The sequence below is a fragment of the Poecilia formosa genome, unplaced genomic scaffold (genome assembly GCF_000485575.1).
Source record: "Poecilia formosa unplaced genomic scaffold, Poecilia_formosa-5.1.2 Scaffold3, whole genome shotgun sequence".
Lineage (NCBI taxonomy): Eukaryota > Metazoa > Chordata > Actinopteri > Cyprinodontiformes > Poeciliidae > Poecilia > Poecilia formosa.
Window position 1 is genome coordinate 3,312,611 of NW_006799942.1, and position 17,293 is coordinate 3,329,903.

Here is a 17,293-nt window from a genome sequence, read left to right on the forward strand (position 1 = left end):
TTTGTTTTCATGAAAGCTAATTATCTGTTCTACATGCCAACATTGTTGTTTACAGCAACAGTTTGGAGAATTTAGGATTTATACATAAACAAAACAAGAAAAAAATTGTTAGCCTGGTGAGGTTGTAACTGCGCTCTTATGCTCCTTGAGGGACGGTCAGCGATATTTAGAGGCCAACAATACTGAACACTTCAGAACAAACAGCTAAAGAAAAAAGGGAATAAATCCATATATGAATAGATGACATTCACACTGTCAGTTTCTACAGAGATTCACAGATGAACAATGAAGAGAGGCATATTAAGCTTAAACTGAAAACAGACTGATGACACTGTAATTAGGTAATGGTTCATATCAAAGTATTTCAAATAACTATACACTAATATTTTTCTTATATAATAAATGTGTGCAGTTTCTTGCAGGACCCCGGTCTCTCACATGGTAGTTTGATGGTCTCCCAACTGAGGTATGCAGAAGTTAGAGAGAGCCGGGGAGGTGACGGTCATCTTCTTGTCATTGGGTGCACAGCTCAAATTACACTCCATCAAGTTTCATATATGTATGAGTTTATAGACAAAATAAGGACCGAATGCATGTTTTAAAGCAATAATATGAATACTTATATGTTCTAGACTCCATAAGAAAGTGATGTCTATACTGTTCCTATTTCCTAACAGCAGACTGTTAAAGAGACACTTCTGTTTAGGTAAAGCATTTCTTATTTAGGTAAAGCCTGGAATGCACAGATTGCCAAACCCTTCAGCAGGTAACATGAGGATATGAGAACAGACACTACGAAAAGGAGATTTTGGGAGAATCGAATATGAGCCTCAGCTTTAACTTTTAAATCAAACTTTATGTCTGATAAAGTTGTACATTTTATAGTGTTCTCTGGCTTTATTTGGTAATGTATAATGATCTGAACAGAATTTATATGGAGATGCTTGTTTGATTAAGTGTTTATTTGTGTTGTATGGACGACAATGAAAACTATTCACAAACTATTACTTATTGATTCGCTCCGACATGGAGGATAAACTATATGACTTCATGAAAGAGTGAGATGAGGCTCTTGTTGGTCATACTTTTCTAGCCAAAGAAGACCAAGTAGATGTATCTGTTGTGAAAGAGGGAATCCTCTGTATCCACCAAAAATTGTTTATGTGCACCAATGACAATGATGCAGGTGTAAAATTATATTCCTTCTAATTGCAAATATTTGGCATCGATCAGTCTGAATATCCTATAAAGTTTGTGAAAGTTTAAAACATGCTGTTTTCCTGTTGTTTTTGAAATGTTGATTAATTGTGCAGCTGCTACTTTTCTAGCTGCTCTTCTATTTGATTATGCAAATATAGACTGACTAATTCTACCAACTGTGCCCTCAGAAATAGTTATGACGAGCCACATTTGGCCTGTGAGCCTTGAGTTTGACACATGTGACTGAAATCATCTGAGGACATTTGTTGCCACAAGTCAGCCAATTTTGTTAACTCATCTCTTAACTATTAGAATATGGGTGTCTTTGTAGAGCTGTTGATTTACATGTTTTGGGGTGACAGTTAAAGGAGGGGAATAATATACACAACGTTTTTTAACAACTGAAGGTAAAATAATTACTTGATTTTGCTATAAAAAGGCTCATTGTGGCTGGAAAATACATCATACCACCCCTTCAAGTAAAATACATTTACTGATAAACATAGCCTTGCTAAATGGCGTTGTTCTAGGTTTATAGCTCAAGCACAATATTATCTCTCAGATCAGCTATCCTCATATTGAAACAATGGCATGATAAAAAAGTAAAGAAACCTGGCAAAACCTAGAATATTTGGTTCATTAGAGCACAACCAGTTGTTTCTATAACCATATAAAGGAAGAAAAAAGAAAGAGAGGAAAAAAGAAAGTTAGAAAGAAAGAAACGAAGAAACACAAAAAAGAGCTCACTCAAAACATCAGAGTTAAGAACATTTTAGTATTGAGCATGTTAACTTAATAAATTTGTTAAAACTGTTTTTACAGTGTAGAATTCAATCCGTTTTGATAAGAGGGGACATGCACCATTGATTTAAAGTAAAAGTCTAACTGATCATTGTACATAAGGTGTCTGTGTTTTGCAAAATACAACTGAAAACACCTTCATTGTGATATGTCATATTTTATCTTGTCACTTCGCAAAGTGCTTGTACCTGGACAAAGCCGATAATGGGTGTTGTGCCAAGTCAATTATATCCGTTGGAAGGAATTCAGCTCATCTTCCTAATCCAGCCTCTTTTGGTGACTGTCAAGTGTAGTGCCCATTGGCGATGCTGGTGAGCCCACAAGCCTTCAGAAATCCTCCAATATGTGCGGGGATGGGCGGGAGCAGCTCAGCCAGTCCTTCTCTGGAGCATGAAGTTAAAACTCTTGTGCGCTGTGCAGGCTGAGTATGTTGATGCTTCGGACGGATAGATGTGCGGGAGTCACATCCATCTGACTCCCATCATTTCTTGGGATTTGATTCTTTTCGAGTGCAACAGCCTGGGTGGGCACTGCAACGGCAGCACATTGACAGCGTCGCTGTTTTCGGACGCGAAGATGCTGCTCCGCGGACTTCTCCTGTGCTTTTCAGTAACAGGTTTTGTTTTAGCGCAGCCCAACAGCTCCGGGTTATTTTACGCGCTCCGGTCCGAGCTGTCGGAGGACGCAATCCTGGTGGCCAACAACGGAATACGCGTGCCTTTCGGAAGATCGGTCTTCATCGACCCCATCAACGACCTGGTGGTTCAGACGCAGCCGGGAGACCGGTGCAGCATCACCGTGCTGGACAACGACCCGCTCACACAGAGACCTGGGCACCTCTCTCCCAAAAAGTTTCCATGTGATTTTGGCCCGAGCGATGTGACATATTCTCACTACGGCTCCAGGAGTCCGGCCAGGGACAGAGTGCGGCTGCAGCTCAGGTATGACGCTCAAACCGAAACTGTTATTATCCCGTTCATGATGGAGGTGGAAGTAGTTTTTACGCAGCTGGAGTTACTCACCAAAAACGTGCCACTCACTGTTGATCGTCTTAAAGGGATTAGTAATCCTATCGATATGAAGATATTAGAGTTTACTTATGATAGAGTGAATTACAAATGCGAAGTGGCATCCTTATCCGGCGTCAGCACACTGCCCAGATATGGAAAACTCATTGATGGAGGTAAACTTTCCACAGTGATGGACTGTGACGAATTCATACAAGCGGAAATACGGTACGAGCACACGTTTAATCGCAAATCTCCAAACAGGGATTATGTTCCTATGGTTGCAGAACTCCACGATAAAGAAGGGAACCTGGTGAAGCAGGAGTATTTTCATCTTATGGTTCGCATCAGAGATGGAGAGGAGAACACTCCCCCCAAACCCAGCTTTGTAACCATGATGATGATGGAGGTGAGCCAGTTTGTGATGACAGCCCTCACCCCTGACATGCTGGCTGCTGAGGATGCAGAGTCAGACCCAGAAGAGCTTATTTTTAACATCAGTTCTCCCTTATCTTATGAAGAGGGTTACATAGTCAGCACAGATGACAGAAACCTCCCAATCACCTCCTTCTACCAGAAAGACTTGCAGGATTTGAAAATAGCTTATGTTCCACCCTCTCTGGACTCGGACACAGAAAGGATTTTTCAGCTGGAGTTTGAGGTGATAGACACGGAGGGGGCTGTCTCTGACCCTTTTGCTTTTATGATTGTTGTGAAGCCGATGAACACTCTGGCCCCTGTTGTGACACGTAACACGGGTCAGCTGCTGTACGAGGGCCAGTCACGGCCTCTCATCAGCACACACAACTTGGAGATCAGCGACGAGGACAACCTGGACTCTGTCACAGTCACAGTGGTGGACGGCTTACGGCACGGGGGGCTCATGGTGCTGGGCTCTCAGAGAAAATCTTTCACACCTGCTGACCTCACAACGGGGGCTGTTATCTATCAGCATGATGGCAGCGACACATACAGTGACAATATTGTCTTCAAGATGACAGATGGGAAAAATGAAGTTGAATTTCTCTTTCCCATCACTATTGTCCCCACCGATGACGAGTCGCCAATCATCAATGCAAACATGGGTCTGGTGCTTTTCAAACACCAAACGATTCCCATATCGCCTCTCGTGCTCAGTGCTGCTGATATTGACTCTGAAGACTCAACAATTAAATTTACCATTATTCCCCCTTTTTCCACAATCGGCACAGTGCTCCTGCGACAGTCAGACGCCCCGGAGGACCCCTCCTCTTGGAAATTTAATGCTGAGGATGAAATGTATGAGAAGGAGGTGACAGAATGGCTTCAGAAAGACATCACAGATGGAAAGTTGTTTTACAGGCACACAGGCCCCCACAGCATAGAAACAATCATGGATCAGTTTTTGTTCACTGTTCAGGACGACAATGACCCACCTAATTTATCTGGAGATAGTATATTTGTAATTCGTGTTTTGCCGATTGATGATGTGTCCCCTGAGCTGTACCCCGGCACTACCCTGCAGATGACTGTTGAGGAGTATGAACTCACTCAATTCACTAAAGAGGTCCTCCGTTACACTGATGTGGACTCAGAGGATCGTGACCTTAAATATACACTCATCCAGGCTCCAACCGATACAGATGAAAATAACCCCATTGTATTTGGATCATTAGTGTTGACAGATCGTCCTGATTCTGAAGTGGCAGAGTTTACACAAGCTCAAATAAACCATCATAAGATATCCTACGCGCCGCCAAACATGGAACTGGGAATCACGGCCCACGTAGTACAGTTCCGTTACACCGTCGAAGACACGGCAGGGAACAGCGTAGAGGGGGTGTTCACAGTCTTTTTGCAGCCAGTCAATAACAACCCTCCGCAAATCACAAACACCGGTTTTACCGTGTTTGAAGGCGGAATGCACATTATGACCGCTGCAGAGCTGGATGCCCAAGACCTTGATACAGAAAGCGAAAAGATAACTTTTGCTCTGAGTCGACCACCTAAACATGGCCAGATTAAGGCTGCGTTCACTGACCTGGAGAAAAACAGGATTTTCAAACTTGATGATATCTCAGAGGGGAAAATATCATATATTCACAGCGGGGAGGAGACAGTGAGCGATGATTTTCAGCTTGATGTCAGTGATGGGGTGCATGTTGTGACTGTGACAGTTAAAGTTATTGTAAAGCCCATTGATGATGAAACTCCCTCCATCAGCCTCCCCTCAGGAACAATCGGGTCTCACATGGATGTGCTGGAAAATGGTGTGGCAGAAATCACAGCAAATGTGATTCAAGGCCATGATGATGATACTGATGATTTCCAGCTGATGTTTATTGTGGAAGATCCCCCAGTCTTTGGGGAAATATTAGTTAAAGGAGTGCCTGCTGCAAGGTTTACACAAGCTGACATAATTAATGGGGAGGTTGTGTATGCACACACTGGTGGTGAGATAGGTCTCTTCTCTCAGCAAGATGGATTTAATTTGACCCTCACAGACATGTCTGATGATTGGACAGTAGGGGGCAATATAGTCAGTGGAGTCCACATACGAGTCACTGTCCTGCCTGTTGACAATCAGGCCCCTGAGATTGGAGTTGGGCTCCAGTTCAGCGTTATTGAAGGAGAGAAATATGGTATTGGCTCTCAGCACTTGAACGCTGATGATAATGACACTCCAACAGATGACATCCTTTGCACTGTCATTGTGCAGCCCATTGCAGGCTATGTAGAAAATATATCCCCTGCTCCAGGCTCAGAGAAGTCAAGGTCAGGAACAGCTATCAGTGCATTTACTCTAAGAGACATAAGGGAGGGAAATATCTTCTATGTGCAGAGCATTCACAAGGGGGTAGAGCCAGTGGAGGATCGGTTCACGTTTAGGTGCTCTGATGGCATCAATTTCTCAGAGAACCATTTCTTTCCAATCATAATCATCCCAACAAATGATGAAAAGCCAGAGGTTTATTTGAGGGAGATAGTTGTGATGGAGGGGATGAACATTATCATCGACCCTCCGATTCTGAATGGAGCAGATGCTGATTTTCCACCTGAGGAGCTGATGTTCATCATCTCCAAACCTCCCAAACATGGTGCCATTTTAAATCAGCTATCCACAGGCTCTGTTTTGGTGTCTAACTTCACCTTAGAAGAGATTAGAGAGGCGTCGAGTATTATTTATGAGCACGATGACTCAGAGACAACGGAGGACAGCTTTGATATCGTTGTGACAGATGGAAAGTATTCTGTGCAGAAAACAGCCGTTATTATGATCATCCCTGTTGATGATGAGACCCCCAGGATGGCTGTCAACGATGGCCTGGAGGTGGAAGTTGGAGAGACGAAGGAGATTAATAATAAAGTCCTCAAAGCAACAGATTTAGATTCTGAAGACAGCACGCTAACATATATAATCCGATTTGGACCTGGCCAGGGTCTCCTGCAGAGAAAAACACCATCCGGGTTTCTTGAGAACATCACACTTGGCATGAATTTCACACAATCTGAAATTGATGTAGGACTCATATTGTACACACACAATGGACAAGATGGCTTCAGAGACTTAATCAAATTTGATGTGACCGATGGAATAAATTCACTCATAGATCGTTACTTCTATATCACTGTGGGCAGCGTTGACATCGTATTCCCGGATGTGATCAGTAAAGGTGTGTCTCTAAGAGAAGGTGGCAGGGTGACTTTGTCCACAGATCTTCTAAGCACCTCTAATCTCAACAGTCCTGACGAGAAATTAGTTTTTACTGTCACACAGGCCCCAGTCAGGGGGCACCTTGAGTGCACAGACACTCCTGGGATACCCATTGGATCTTTTACCCAACTTCAGCTAGCAGGCAGCAAGATTTTTTACATTCACACCTCTGACGATGAGGTAAAAATGGACAGTTTTGAGTTTGAAGTCACAGATGGGTACAATCCCATTTTCAGAACATTTAGAATATCTATTGTGGATGTAGATAACAAGAAACCCGTCGTGACTATAAATGGCCTAATTGTCACTGAAGGTCAACTGAAATTAATCACACCCTTCGAGCTAACTGCTGAAGATCAGGACACTGCTGAGAAATTGATTCAATTTACAATAACCCAGTTGCCTGTTCATGGCAAGGTGCTGTACAACCAGTCCACACCTGTTGCCAGCTTTACAAAACAAGACCTCAACGAAAACCTTGTCAGCTACAAACACGATGGAACTGAAACACTTGAAGACTCATTCTCCTTCACTGTCACTGATGGCACACACACAGACTTCTATGTTTTCCCCAACACAATTTTTGAGACAAGACGTCCTCAGACTATGAAGATTACAATTATGGCAATAGACAATGGCGTCCCTCAGATTGTGGTAAATAAAGGTGCAGCCACTTTGAAGATTTTGGCCACAGGTCATTTGGGGTTCCCCATCAGCCCGAAAGTGTTAAAAGTGGAGGACAGGGACAGCATCCCGGCCTCGGTGGTGTTCCACATCACTACCCAGCCCAAACACGGCTACATCGTCAACCTGGGACACGGAAACAACTCCATTGATGCCTTTAGTCAAGGTAAGCTCTGACAATAACTCTTAATAGTTGAATAAGTTACTCTGCTCAGTATTTTACCAGAAAAGCACAGAAGCAGTCTCTCAGTGCCAGTTATCAATAATTGTATAACAGAAATTTGTTTGATCAAGTCAGTGTTGCACAAAGACTTATTTAAATTTACATTGAATCTGTTATGTACGTAAGTTTACCCATGCACCAAACATGGGAATCGGCAACCTTTCCAACAATTTTTGCCATTGTTTGTTCAGAGCTGCAAAACCTAAACAAGTCTTTAAGGAATGACAACTTACCATGTTTTATAAGTACCTAGAAGCTGAATTTGTTTTTTTTATTTTATTTTATTTTACAGTTATACTACCACAAATGTATCTCTCGTTTTAGAATCTAGAAAAAGGATAAACATCTGACTTTTTCATAGTTTCCTTAGAAATGTTCTTAAGTTTCCTCAGAAACTTAAGAAAATAACAATTAATTTAATGTAATTTAATGACAAAGGATGAAAAACTGATTCCCTGAACAATTATTGACATTCTTTTGCTGAATATTATACAGATGTTGCAATAAAGCATACAAAAAGCCTACAAGTATAAATACCTTTAAATTTCAAAACATTGTTCATTTCTACACTATTGTTGACCGAAGTTATGAGAAGTCATTGTGGCTGCCTGTTCCAAACCAATTTCTCAAAACTGAAATTTTTGGGATATCAGTAAAAACTGAATGGAAGTGGTGCTTAAAGAGTCATGTGGCTTATTAACAACAGGTTGAAGACCCCTCGCTCTAACAGAACTGTGAATGTTTATTGTCATTATAGATATTGATACTAGCAATAGACTGGCATGACATTTTCACAACGTGAAAGGTTTAAGGAAAAATACCAAGTTTCAAACTATCGCAGTAAAAGTATTAAGTGAACTCATTTCTTTTAATTAGAACAGAAAACCAAATATCTTTTATTTACTCTTTCTTTTGATTGCAACAGTTTTGAGAAAACACTGCATATTAAGTTCTTAATGTGCAAAATATGATTAATTTTTGCTTCTCTACTCTTTATATAATAACGCCGAGTGTTTGTGAAGCTGACATTGACTGGTTATTTATTTGAGATATAACTCCATGGCTGTCGATGTTTTTTAGAGAATTTCAAAAATAATCAAATTTGTCTTTTCTGTAATTGAGACATTTATTTTAGTCTTTTTTCAATCAGCTAACTGGCAGTGGCAAGCAGTAGGTAGAGAGATGTCTAATTGTTACTGCTAGTAATTTGTCATAAATTATTTGTAAACAAAATGTTTGAAAACTGTGCCTTAAGAGCATAATTGTCATATTTCTTTGCTCAGAGAAGTTGCTTTTCATCATGTTTTTGTGATCAAATAATTATAACCTCCTAACTTGTGATTTGCTATTGAAGAAAAAAGTGTGACATTCAAATTCCCTGTAAATCAGTAAGTTTTGATTAATTTTTCACACTCTGCTTCCCAAAGATTTTAATTTATGGGGTTATAATTATTCGTACGTGTGACAAGTGCCAGCTTGGGAATTTCAATAGTTAATTTATGGGTATGATTTGGATGTGCCTTGCTCATCAAATCGTAATTAGCAGACCAAAGTTACAGGCTGATGTTTTTGTAGACGTAACAGATGAATAATTAATTTTCTTTCTGCGTCTCCTGGGGTGATGTTCACATCTGATGTTCTCTTTGGAGGTCTGTTAAATGAAGCAGGACAGAGGTAGAGAATGGTGTGAAAAGGTCAGTGCAGAGCTCAAAATGACAGGATGGTATTGGAGATGCAGTAAATTCAGGTAGTTTCACTGGGTCCAGTCAGTTTGAAGTATTGAAATGCTATGTCTTATAAAATTATAGAGAATGCATTGACCACCACCACATTGGTTAGTGTCTGACTTTTTACACAGACTGCAGAACGATGTTAATGTGAAGAATATGATTTTTGCATTTTCCATGTTTGGATAAATAGGGAAGAAGAAACAGGTGTGTGGGAAAATATTGGATTTTATTTTTATTTATTTTTAAACGTCCTTCCTGCTTTCCGTCCTCCCTTCCTATCTGAAGACTGACTGTAAAAATATTTGCTATGAATCCAGAGTAAAGTTTTGTATTAATTCCTGAAAATGTTCTGACATTGCCAAGGAACTCTGCAGATTTGAATATGGATAAGTATTGACACATGCACAGAGACAACAATGCCACTGATTGCTGTTTGAAGCAATGCAATCATCATGGCACGGCAACTAAACCAACATGTACAAAAATTCACCTGCTTGCTGTAAGCAAAGATATGAGCTGAGAACACAGAGCGAGAAAGAGCTCTTTAAGCCTGGAGGAGATGGACACTTCTTACAAACAGTCTGCGGCTGCGATCTTCCAAACAAAAAAGGACGCAGATAAGACAAGAGTGAAAAAAGAAAAAGAAGCAGCACGGCATTGAAGAGGGGAAGGAGAGTGCAGAGGAGGCAGCTAGGGAAGCGGGGTGAGGGGATGTAAGTGACATGAGAGAAATAAAGAATGAGGGAAGGGTCGTGAGAGATTGAGTCAGAGAGACCAAACAGGCTCATCAAAAGAAGCAGTCAGGTGAAAGAGACAATCCTTTGCTCTTTATTTACTTGTCCTTTTTCCAGGGCACTTCCCAAGAGACGATCTTTTTAAATAATGAATGAAGAGTGTGCCCTCTGTTCACACTGTTAACTTTAGATTTGTAAGGTCCTTAGGTTCAGGTCTGTCCTGCAAGGAGGATTCTCTTCCTGCAGGCCAAATATTTCAGAATAATCACTTACAGTTCTGTTAAAAGTATTTATCCCTGTACATATTTCTTTGACTTCTTGCTTTTTTTCCTTTTTTTTTGTCACACTGTAACATTTCAAATCATCAAGAACATTTTAACTTCAGAAGAAAGAATAAAACATGCAAATTTCAAATGAGGATTCCATTTAGCCAGCCAAACCAAACAAAAAATGTGATTAATCCAGAGGCTCATTACATTTACGATTAAGGCCAGGTTGTTTAGGCTAGCTTCTTGCTAATTTGTTTGATGATCTGAAGCCTTCAAATCTGACTAAAAAGTAAAATCAAAAAAGATATATAAGAGGCAAATACTTACTCAAGGTTCTGTATACATAAACTAATAAAAACAATGGAAAGGAAAAAGCCGACAAGAAGCCACCTACAGTATAAGTGGTAAACATCCCAGTCAAAAGTCAAGGGTTTTAAGTCAAGGCTTTTATGTTATGAACCTTCTTCCTCTGACATCTATTATTTAAGACGAAGCTTTGCTGGGAGAAGGCTCTTTAGCAGCATTGATGATTTCTCTGTGCTATAATAGATGTTTTGTAGGGAATGGTGGGGAGGGACGTGCTAGCACAGCCCTGTAATTCAGGAAAGTTCAGGAAACAGATGTGTGGTGCCCTGTGCAATCCTATTCTTAACATTCTTACCTTGTCTGTCATTAAAAGATCCACTATCCCCTGATTTTTTTTTTTTTTTGACATGGACAAGTTCAAGGCTCTTGAATTTAAACCCTTTTTTCTTGTCTTTGGTTTAGCTTGAGCCTCTTTGGATATCAGGTTTGCAGCCCTTATCGCTCCAGATTACGGATGCATGACTTTCAAAAATGATTCCTCTGGTTTGAAATTGTTCATGCTGAGCACTGATAAGTAATTGAATCAGTGTGAAACTAGAGACCTGCTGCTAGTATAGCCGATACTAAAGCGGGACAGCTTGCGTCTCTGAACAGTTATTTGAATGGAGGAAGTGTTTGAACAAGCCAAAAGGCTGCGATACAACTTCAAAAGCTTGTTTGAGGCTATTTCTGCAGTCAGCATGAAACATCACATCAGTGCTTTTTAATCACAAAATGCAAATTCTTTCTTAAATTTTTATATATTTTTTTTTCCATTTCCTGTCAAGGACAAATCTCCTAGTTGTGTAATTTAGACCTTAGCTATCAGACGGTTTTAAAATTTCATCATGCCTCACCTCACATTGATTCGACCATGAAACCATTTAGATTAAACTGACCCTCATTTGCATTCTTTTATGTTCTTGTCAAATGTTTTTTGCTTTATAGTTTAATATCTCAGCTTTTGTCGTATATGATCTCAAAGTTTATCTGTTCCTACTTTTAAAGATGTTTCACTGTCACATGAGCTCTTCAAGATAAAGGAGGTTTTCAGAAATAATCGTAACTTTCTTTTGCAGCTGATATCGATGACCTGAACATCTGCTATGTACTGAGGTTTGAAGAAAATGCTACTTCGGATGTCTTTCACTTCTCTGTTGAGGATAACGGTAAGAGTTTTTGCCATTTTCCAGCTAGCAGCTACTTTAAGTTGCATAATATCCAATGTTTTGTGAATTTATCAAAAATGAATCAAAAGAAAGAAATGACTTAAATTAAATACGAAGACTATTAGGACTTTTCTTCCCAGGGTAAATATTTATTTAAAAAAACCAAACACACAAACCAAAAATTAACACATCATTTGATGATTAAGGTAGAAAAGCAAATAAAGTTTATTTGCTATAAAGAGTATCTTAAAAAAGCTTTACAGAAAGAACAGCATTAGAGATGGGAAAATCAAACACGTAAGACATGAACAAAACGGCACTAGAAAGATCAAACTTTAAAAGCAAAGAAAAAACAGAGACAAGATAGAAATGATAAATAAAAATGATAACAGTAATGTTTGTGGCTGTGACCCCTATAGTTTCTGTATATTTTTATTTTTAAGTGTTTTTGTCAGTTGTTTTGAGAGTTGATGAGCATAAAAAACTAAATGCTGCTTTGCCTTGTTTAGTCTTCATCCCAGAAACACAGAATGAAAACACCTCTGATGACCCAAGGAGGGAAACGATTCACAAATGGTGTTGTGCAGCAATACGAGTTTAGTTGTGATTATTAATAACTCTAAATAATTGCAATAGCTGAAAGCATAAATCCAGCACTCATCTGATCGCCATGATTTTACACATGTACGGAATAAACACAGATATCTTCTGTCCATTATATAAGAATGTATTAACAAAATAATTCAACACTGGTGCTGAGGGATGGTGTCAGGCTGACGAAGTAGGTCTTGTGGGTCTTTTTGGAAGCATCTGTTGGGCACCAGCAGTCTAAGCGGTTTGCGGGTGGTCTCTGAGGGAAAAACATGAGCGTGGGAGGAGTTCAGAAAGGCCATGGAAAATGACTTTTGCATGACTTTGAGGTGTTTTTGTGCTACTTTTTCAGTAGCGTGAACTGAAAATACTTGTGAGAGGCATCGTTTGTGCAGCTGTTGAGTATCAACAATGACCGTAATGACAATAACAGTGTTTGTTTTTTACATAAGCAGAAAGGCACAGTAGTTTGAAAAGGAGGAAAATAAATATAATTTATGGTTAAAATATAGAAGTCTGCTGACTTTCACTGGAGAGCAAACAGCCTTTATACATTAATCCTTAGAGTTTGCCTAATTTTACTGGCTCTCTTTATTACTTTCTCAGTCTCAGAGAGTTCTTCATCGTAACTAATTATGGTGATCAATTCGTACGTCAGCTGCTAAGTATTTTTATCCCTCCTCATAGAAAAACTAGTTTTTGTAAACTATTCTCAGTAGTTATTCTAAACTGATTAATGAAGCATAATTTAGCTTTTTTTATTTTTTTATTTTTTTTGTTCTAATTAGATTTGGATGTACAGATAAAATGATCTGTCAGTCAAAGCCATAATGCTGAACTTTAGCTCTGACAAATCCATAGGTCTCTTTTCTGCATTCATGGAGCGCAAATTATGTTTTGGTCAAACTTAGCAGTGAAGTGATCAGATACATATCTGATAATCATTATCTTTTGTGATGCGAATCAATCAAGTATAATTTTTACAGTTCTGTAATTTAATAAATTATCCCCATTAATAATAATAATAATAATAATAATAATAATAATAATATTTGTGTACATGTACATTTCACAAAAAATCGCAAGTGTTTTTGTTTGTTTGTTTGTTTTAACACTTTTTAATGTGAAAATATGTTTTTAAGTTCTGACAGCCAGGTACATTTAAGATATAAGTATCTTTTGTCAGTGTAACAAATGTGAAAAGGAAACTATTGAGCAGCGTTATTATTAAATATGCATCAAGGTCCTTTGCTTTTACTTTGTAAAACCAGAATCAGATTTATTCAATTCAGGTAAACACTGCCATATATATTTTCCAGTTATGCTCAAGATATGAAGATTTAAATCAGCATATTTTGTTGTATATACATCGCTACTGTGTGCATCCTCCTGCAATCTTACAACAGCAGGCACTTTCTGATGTAAGAAGTCTATTTAGGGAGACATTAAGAGGTGTGTGCATCGGTTTGACATCAGCAAACTGCAGGAAATAAGTACAAATACTTCACAAGATAAAAATCACAAGTAAATCAAACTGCAGAGTTAGAAAATTGCTTGGTAAAGCATAAAACACTCAATGGAAAGCTAAATACATTAAGAAAAACAAGAAGTATAATTTAAATTAAGCAATGATGCAAACAAGCATAAAAAGAAACGGAAAAGGAACTAAAACCCTGTAGGTTTAAGCATCTTTCAAAACAGGCTGATTTTTTTTTATCAATTGAGGGCTTTTTATTTGGGGATCTTTATAAATTATAAAATAAGGATTACTTTGATCAATAAAGCAATATATTTTAATGGCCAAGCAAAGAAATAAATCACTGAATTTCAACATAAAGCATTTCACATAATCTCCCTCTGCAGATTACTTTTATCTTTAATCACCTCAAAACTACAACCCTCTACTTTTGTGAAGAATAATAGTATAAATTGCATTTTTATAGGTTGGTAGCACTGTTGCCTTGCAGCAAGAAGGTTCTGGGTTTGATTCTCTGCCTGAGGTCTTTCTGCATGGAGTTTGCATGTTCTCCCTGTGCATGTGTGGGTTCTCTCCAGGTACTCCGGCTTCCTCCCACAGTCCAAAAACATGGCTGTCAGGTTAATTGGTTTCTTTAAATTGTCCCTAAGTGTGAGTGAGTGTGCATGGTAGTTTGTCCTGTCTGTCTCTGTGTTGCCCTGTGACAGACTGTCCACGGTCTGGATTTTTTGTATTTAACAGCTGTTTGTGTGTGTAAATGATGTGATAAATTGCAGAGGCACAGCACTGATTAGGTGCCTCTCTGCTCCTTAACCTACCCACACACAATACATTTCTTAAAAAAAAAAAAAGAAAAAAAAAAGGCTTTCTTCTTGCCACTTTTCTGTGAAGCCCAGCAGATGGACTACTAACAGGACAGTAGTTGTCCTGTGGACTCAAACTCCCACCTTAGCTGTGAATCTCTGCAGGTCCTCCAAATTACCAAGGGCCTTTTGGCTGCTTCTCTTAATAAGGCTATCCAAGCTAACCTGTCTTCAGATGAATAGATATGTCTAGAGAACAGTTGGATTTATACTCAATACACTAACATTTGTACTTGTAATAAGAGAAAAAACAGACAAGCTCATATTGAGAAGACGATTTTGGTATTGATATGTAACAGCTGAAGGTCCCTTAATTAGACAAAACATACATTTGTCCAAGTTCCTCAGCTTTATAAAAATCTAAGCATACATTTGCAGGTGCGTATCATATACTTTAGTGTTAGTTTGTGTGAAAGAAAAGTGTAATTTGGCAGCACATGAAGTTACACATGCTTTAATGAATTCCAGACATGCTTGCATTACATTATGTGATCACATGTACAGTTGGAGAGCATTGCTTATGCTTCACAAACACACCCACAGGACAATTAGCGCAGAACCTTTTAGCCACATGGCATCATGTATCACTGGGCACATAATTAAAGGTCAATACTGGGTTCATTTGTAATTTCTTTTAATCTGTTGGCTCATCAGAGTTGCACTCTTTAGTATCACATAGAAATGTGAAACTGGCTTAGATGCTAATATGTTTGCCACCAGTATTAAAAACTCTAGATGATATTTACAAAAGCTGAACGTTAGATATGTTCTTTCTTTAATCATGGAGATGTATTTTTTATTTGAATAGAAGCTTTCCTCCAACATTATTTTTCAAACATTTGCCTAAAGGCAAGTGTTAGTGTATACAGGAATAACTTTTTTTTTTTTTTTTTTTTTAAATGCAGCTAAAAGAAGAAATGTTATTGACCATGCAAGTAAATGCTTATATCATTTTCTTTCCCTCTCCTGGGGCAATATTTTGGTTAAATCTGGAAGGCTTATGAAATGAAACAGTCAAGGCCATGATTTTCTCTTCACTGCGTCGTCTTTGTCCTCTTTAATCGTCTCAAGAGTTTAAGCAAATTTGTTCTGCATTTAAAATTTGCAGACGGAAACAACATTTTTAGATACATTAACATTTCCTTTTGTGACTTTGTGAGTCAAAGCCCATCATTTTAGAGGAAGCAAGGATGATGCAAAACATAAATCTACACCTAAGTGAGGTTTCCTGTTATGGACAAGATTAGTTTAATCACTGATCCACACTTGTGCGTTTTCACGCTTACGCAGGCAATCCCACACAAGCACACACAGTGCGAGCACGGAGGGGCTGCCGCAGGCTGAGGGGCGGTCAGTGCCTCGAGCACAAAGAGGTGTTTGATATTTAACAGCCCAGGCAGCATTATGGGTAATGAGAGCCCTAGGCGTATGAACTGGGCAAGGCTCTGGGGGAGCCGCTGGTAATTATGTGGCCCTATTACAGACGAGGAGTGGCAGGATGAATGTCCTCCATCAGATTAAGAACAGCTAGGATCTCTGTTGCTAATTCTGATGGATTCTTCACACGCTTCCGTTCGAGATGTTGTGAAGTTCACTCACCGTAATGTGAGGGAAGTGTATGCAAACACAAATCAGTTGTAACATTTATTTGGCAGTGGGTGTTTGGATTTTTTTATTTTGCCTTGGGACCATATAGATTGTATTTATTGTAAATCAGCTATACATAAATAGGTTGAATTACACATATTTATATAAAAAAATAACATTGAAAGGTTGGTGGATTTTATCGATATTTTTAAATGTAAACTCTGCCCAGTATGTTTCTGTACATGCTTTTAGACATAGCTCCAAAAAGTTAGAATGAATAAATAGATCAATAAATGTGATGTGGCAAAACTAGGAATGTAGAAATAACATAAAAACCATGAATTTCTTAAAAAATAGTGATTCTTGTTTTTTTGCAAAATGTATTAGTTGAAGTCTTAAAGAACCCACCCCAGTTTTTGAAAGGAACATGTCTACTTAAAATCACCACCAGAACATTTTAAGCTTTCCACTTGGGACACTGTTGTGCAGCCGCAAACTTTCTCCAGAGTTCATGACCAACATGCAGACGGGTTCAGGCTTACAGTCTTAAAGTCTTACAGATTTCAGAGATGATAACATCTACCGTGAAAATACCAGTGGAACGAAAACAGGCCAGGACTACCTATCAGTGATTCTTGAGAATAGGGACAAAACAGGTCCTATGGATAAAGCATGAAATTTGAATAAAATATACACAAAATATATTTTTTTCAAATATCTAACTAAACTAACCTGGGTCATGTGAGCACAACAATGTATATTTTTCTTTTTTTTGCTGAATATTTTTTTATTTTAAACATTGTAGTCGGTGGCATCCGACTACATTACATTGGAGACATTGCTGTGCATTGTACAGATTGTGTACAATGTACACATTGCACACAATGTGTACATTGTACACATTGTGTACAATGTACAC

The 17,293-nt window shown here is 38.7% G+C and overlaps 1 protein-coding gene across 1 annotated transcript in view; it reads left to right on the plus strand.

The window, feature by feature from the left end:
- Positions 1–2,004: 2,004 nt before the first annotated feature.
- Positions 2,005–17,293, plus strand: part of LOC103142099 (FRAS1 related extracellular matrix 2) — a 63,910-nt gene continuing 48,621 nt past the window's right edge. The window contains exons 1-2 of the mRNA XM_016673224.1: positions 2,005–7,552; positions 11,767–11,856. Of these exons, the coding sequence (XP_016528710.1) occupies positions 2,452–7,552; positions 11,767–11,856 (5,191 nt within the window). The 5' untranslated portion in view covers positions 2,005–2,451. The remainder of the gene's footprint in view (positions 7,553–11,766; positions 11,857–17,293) is intronic.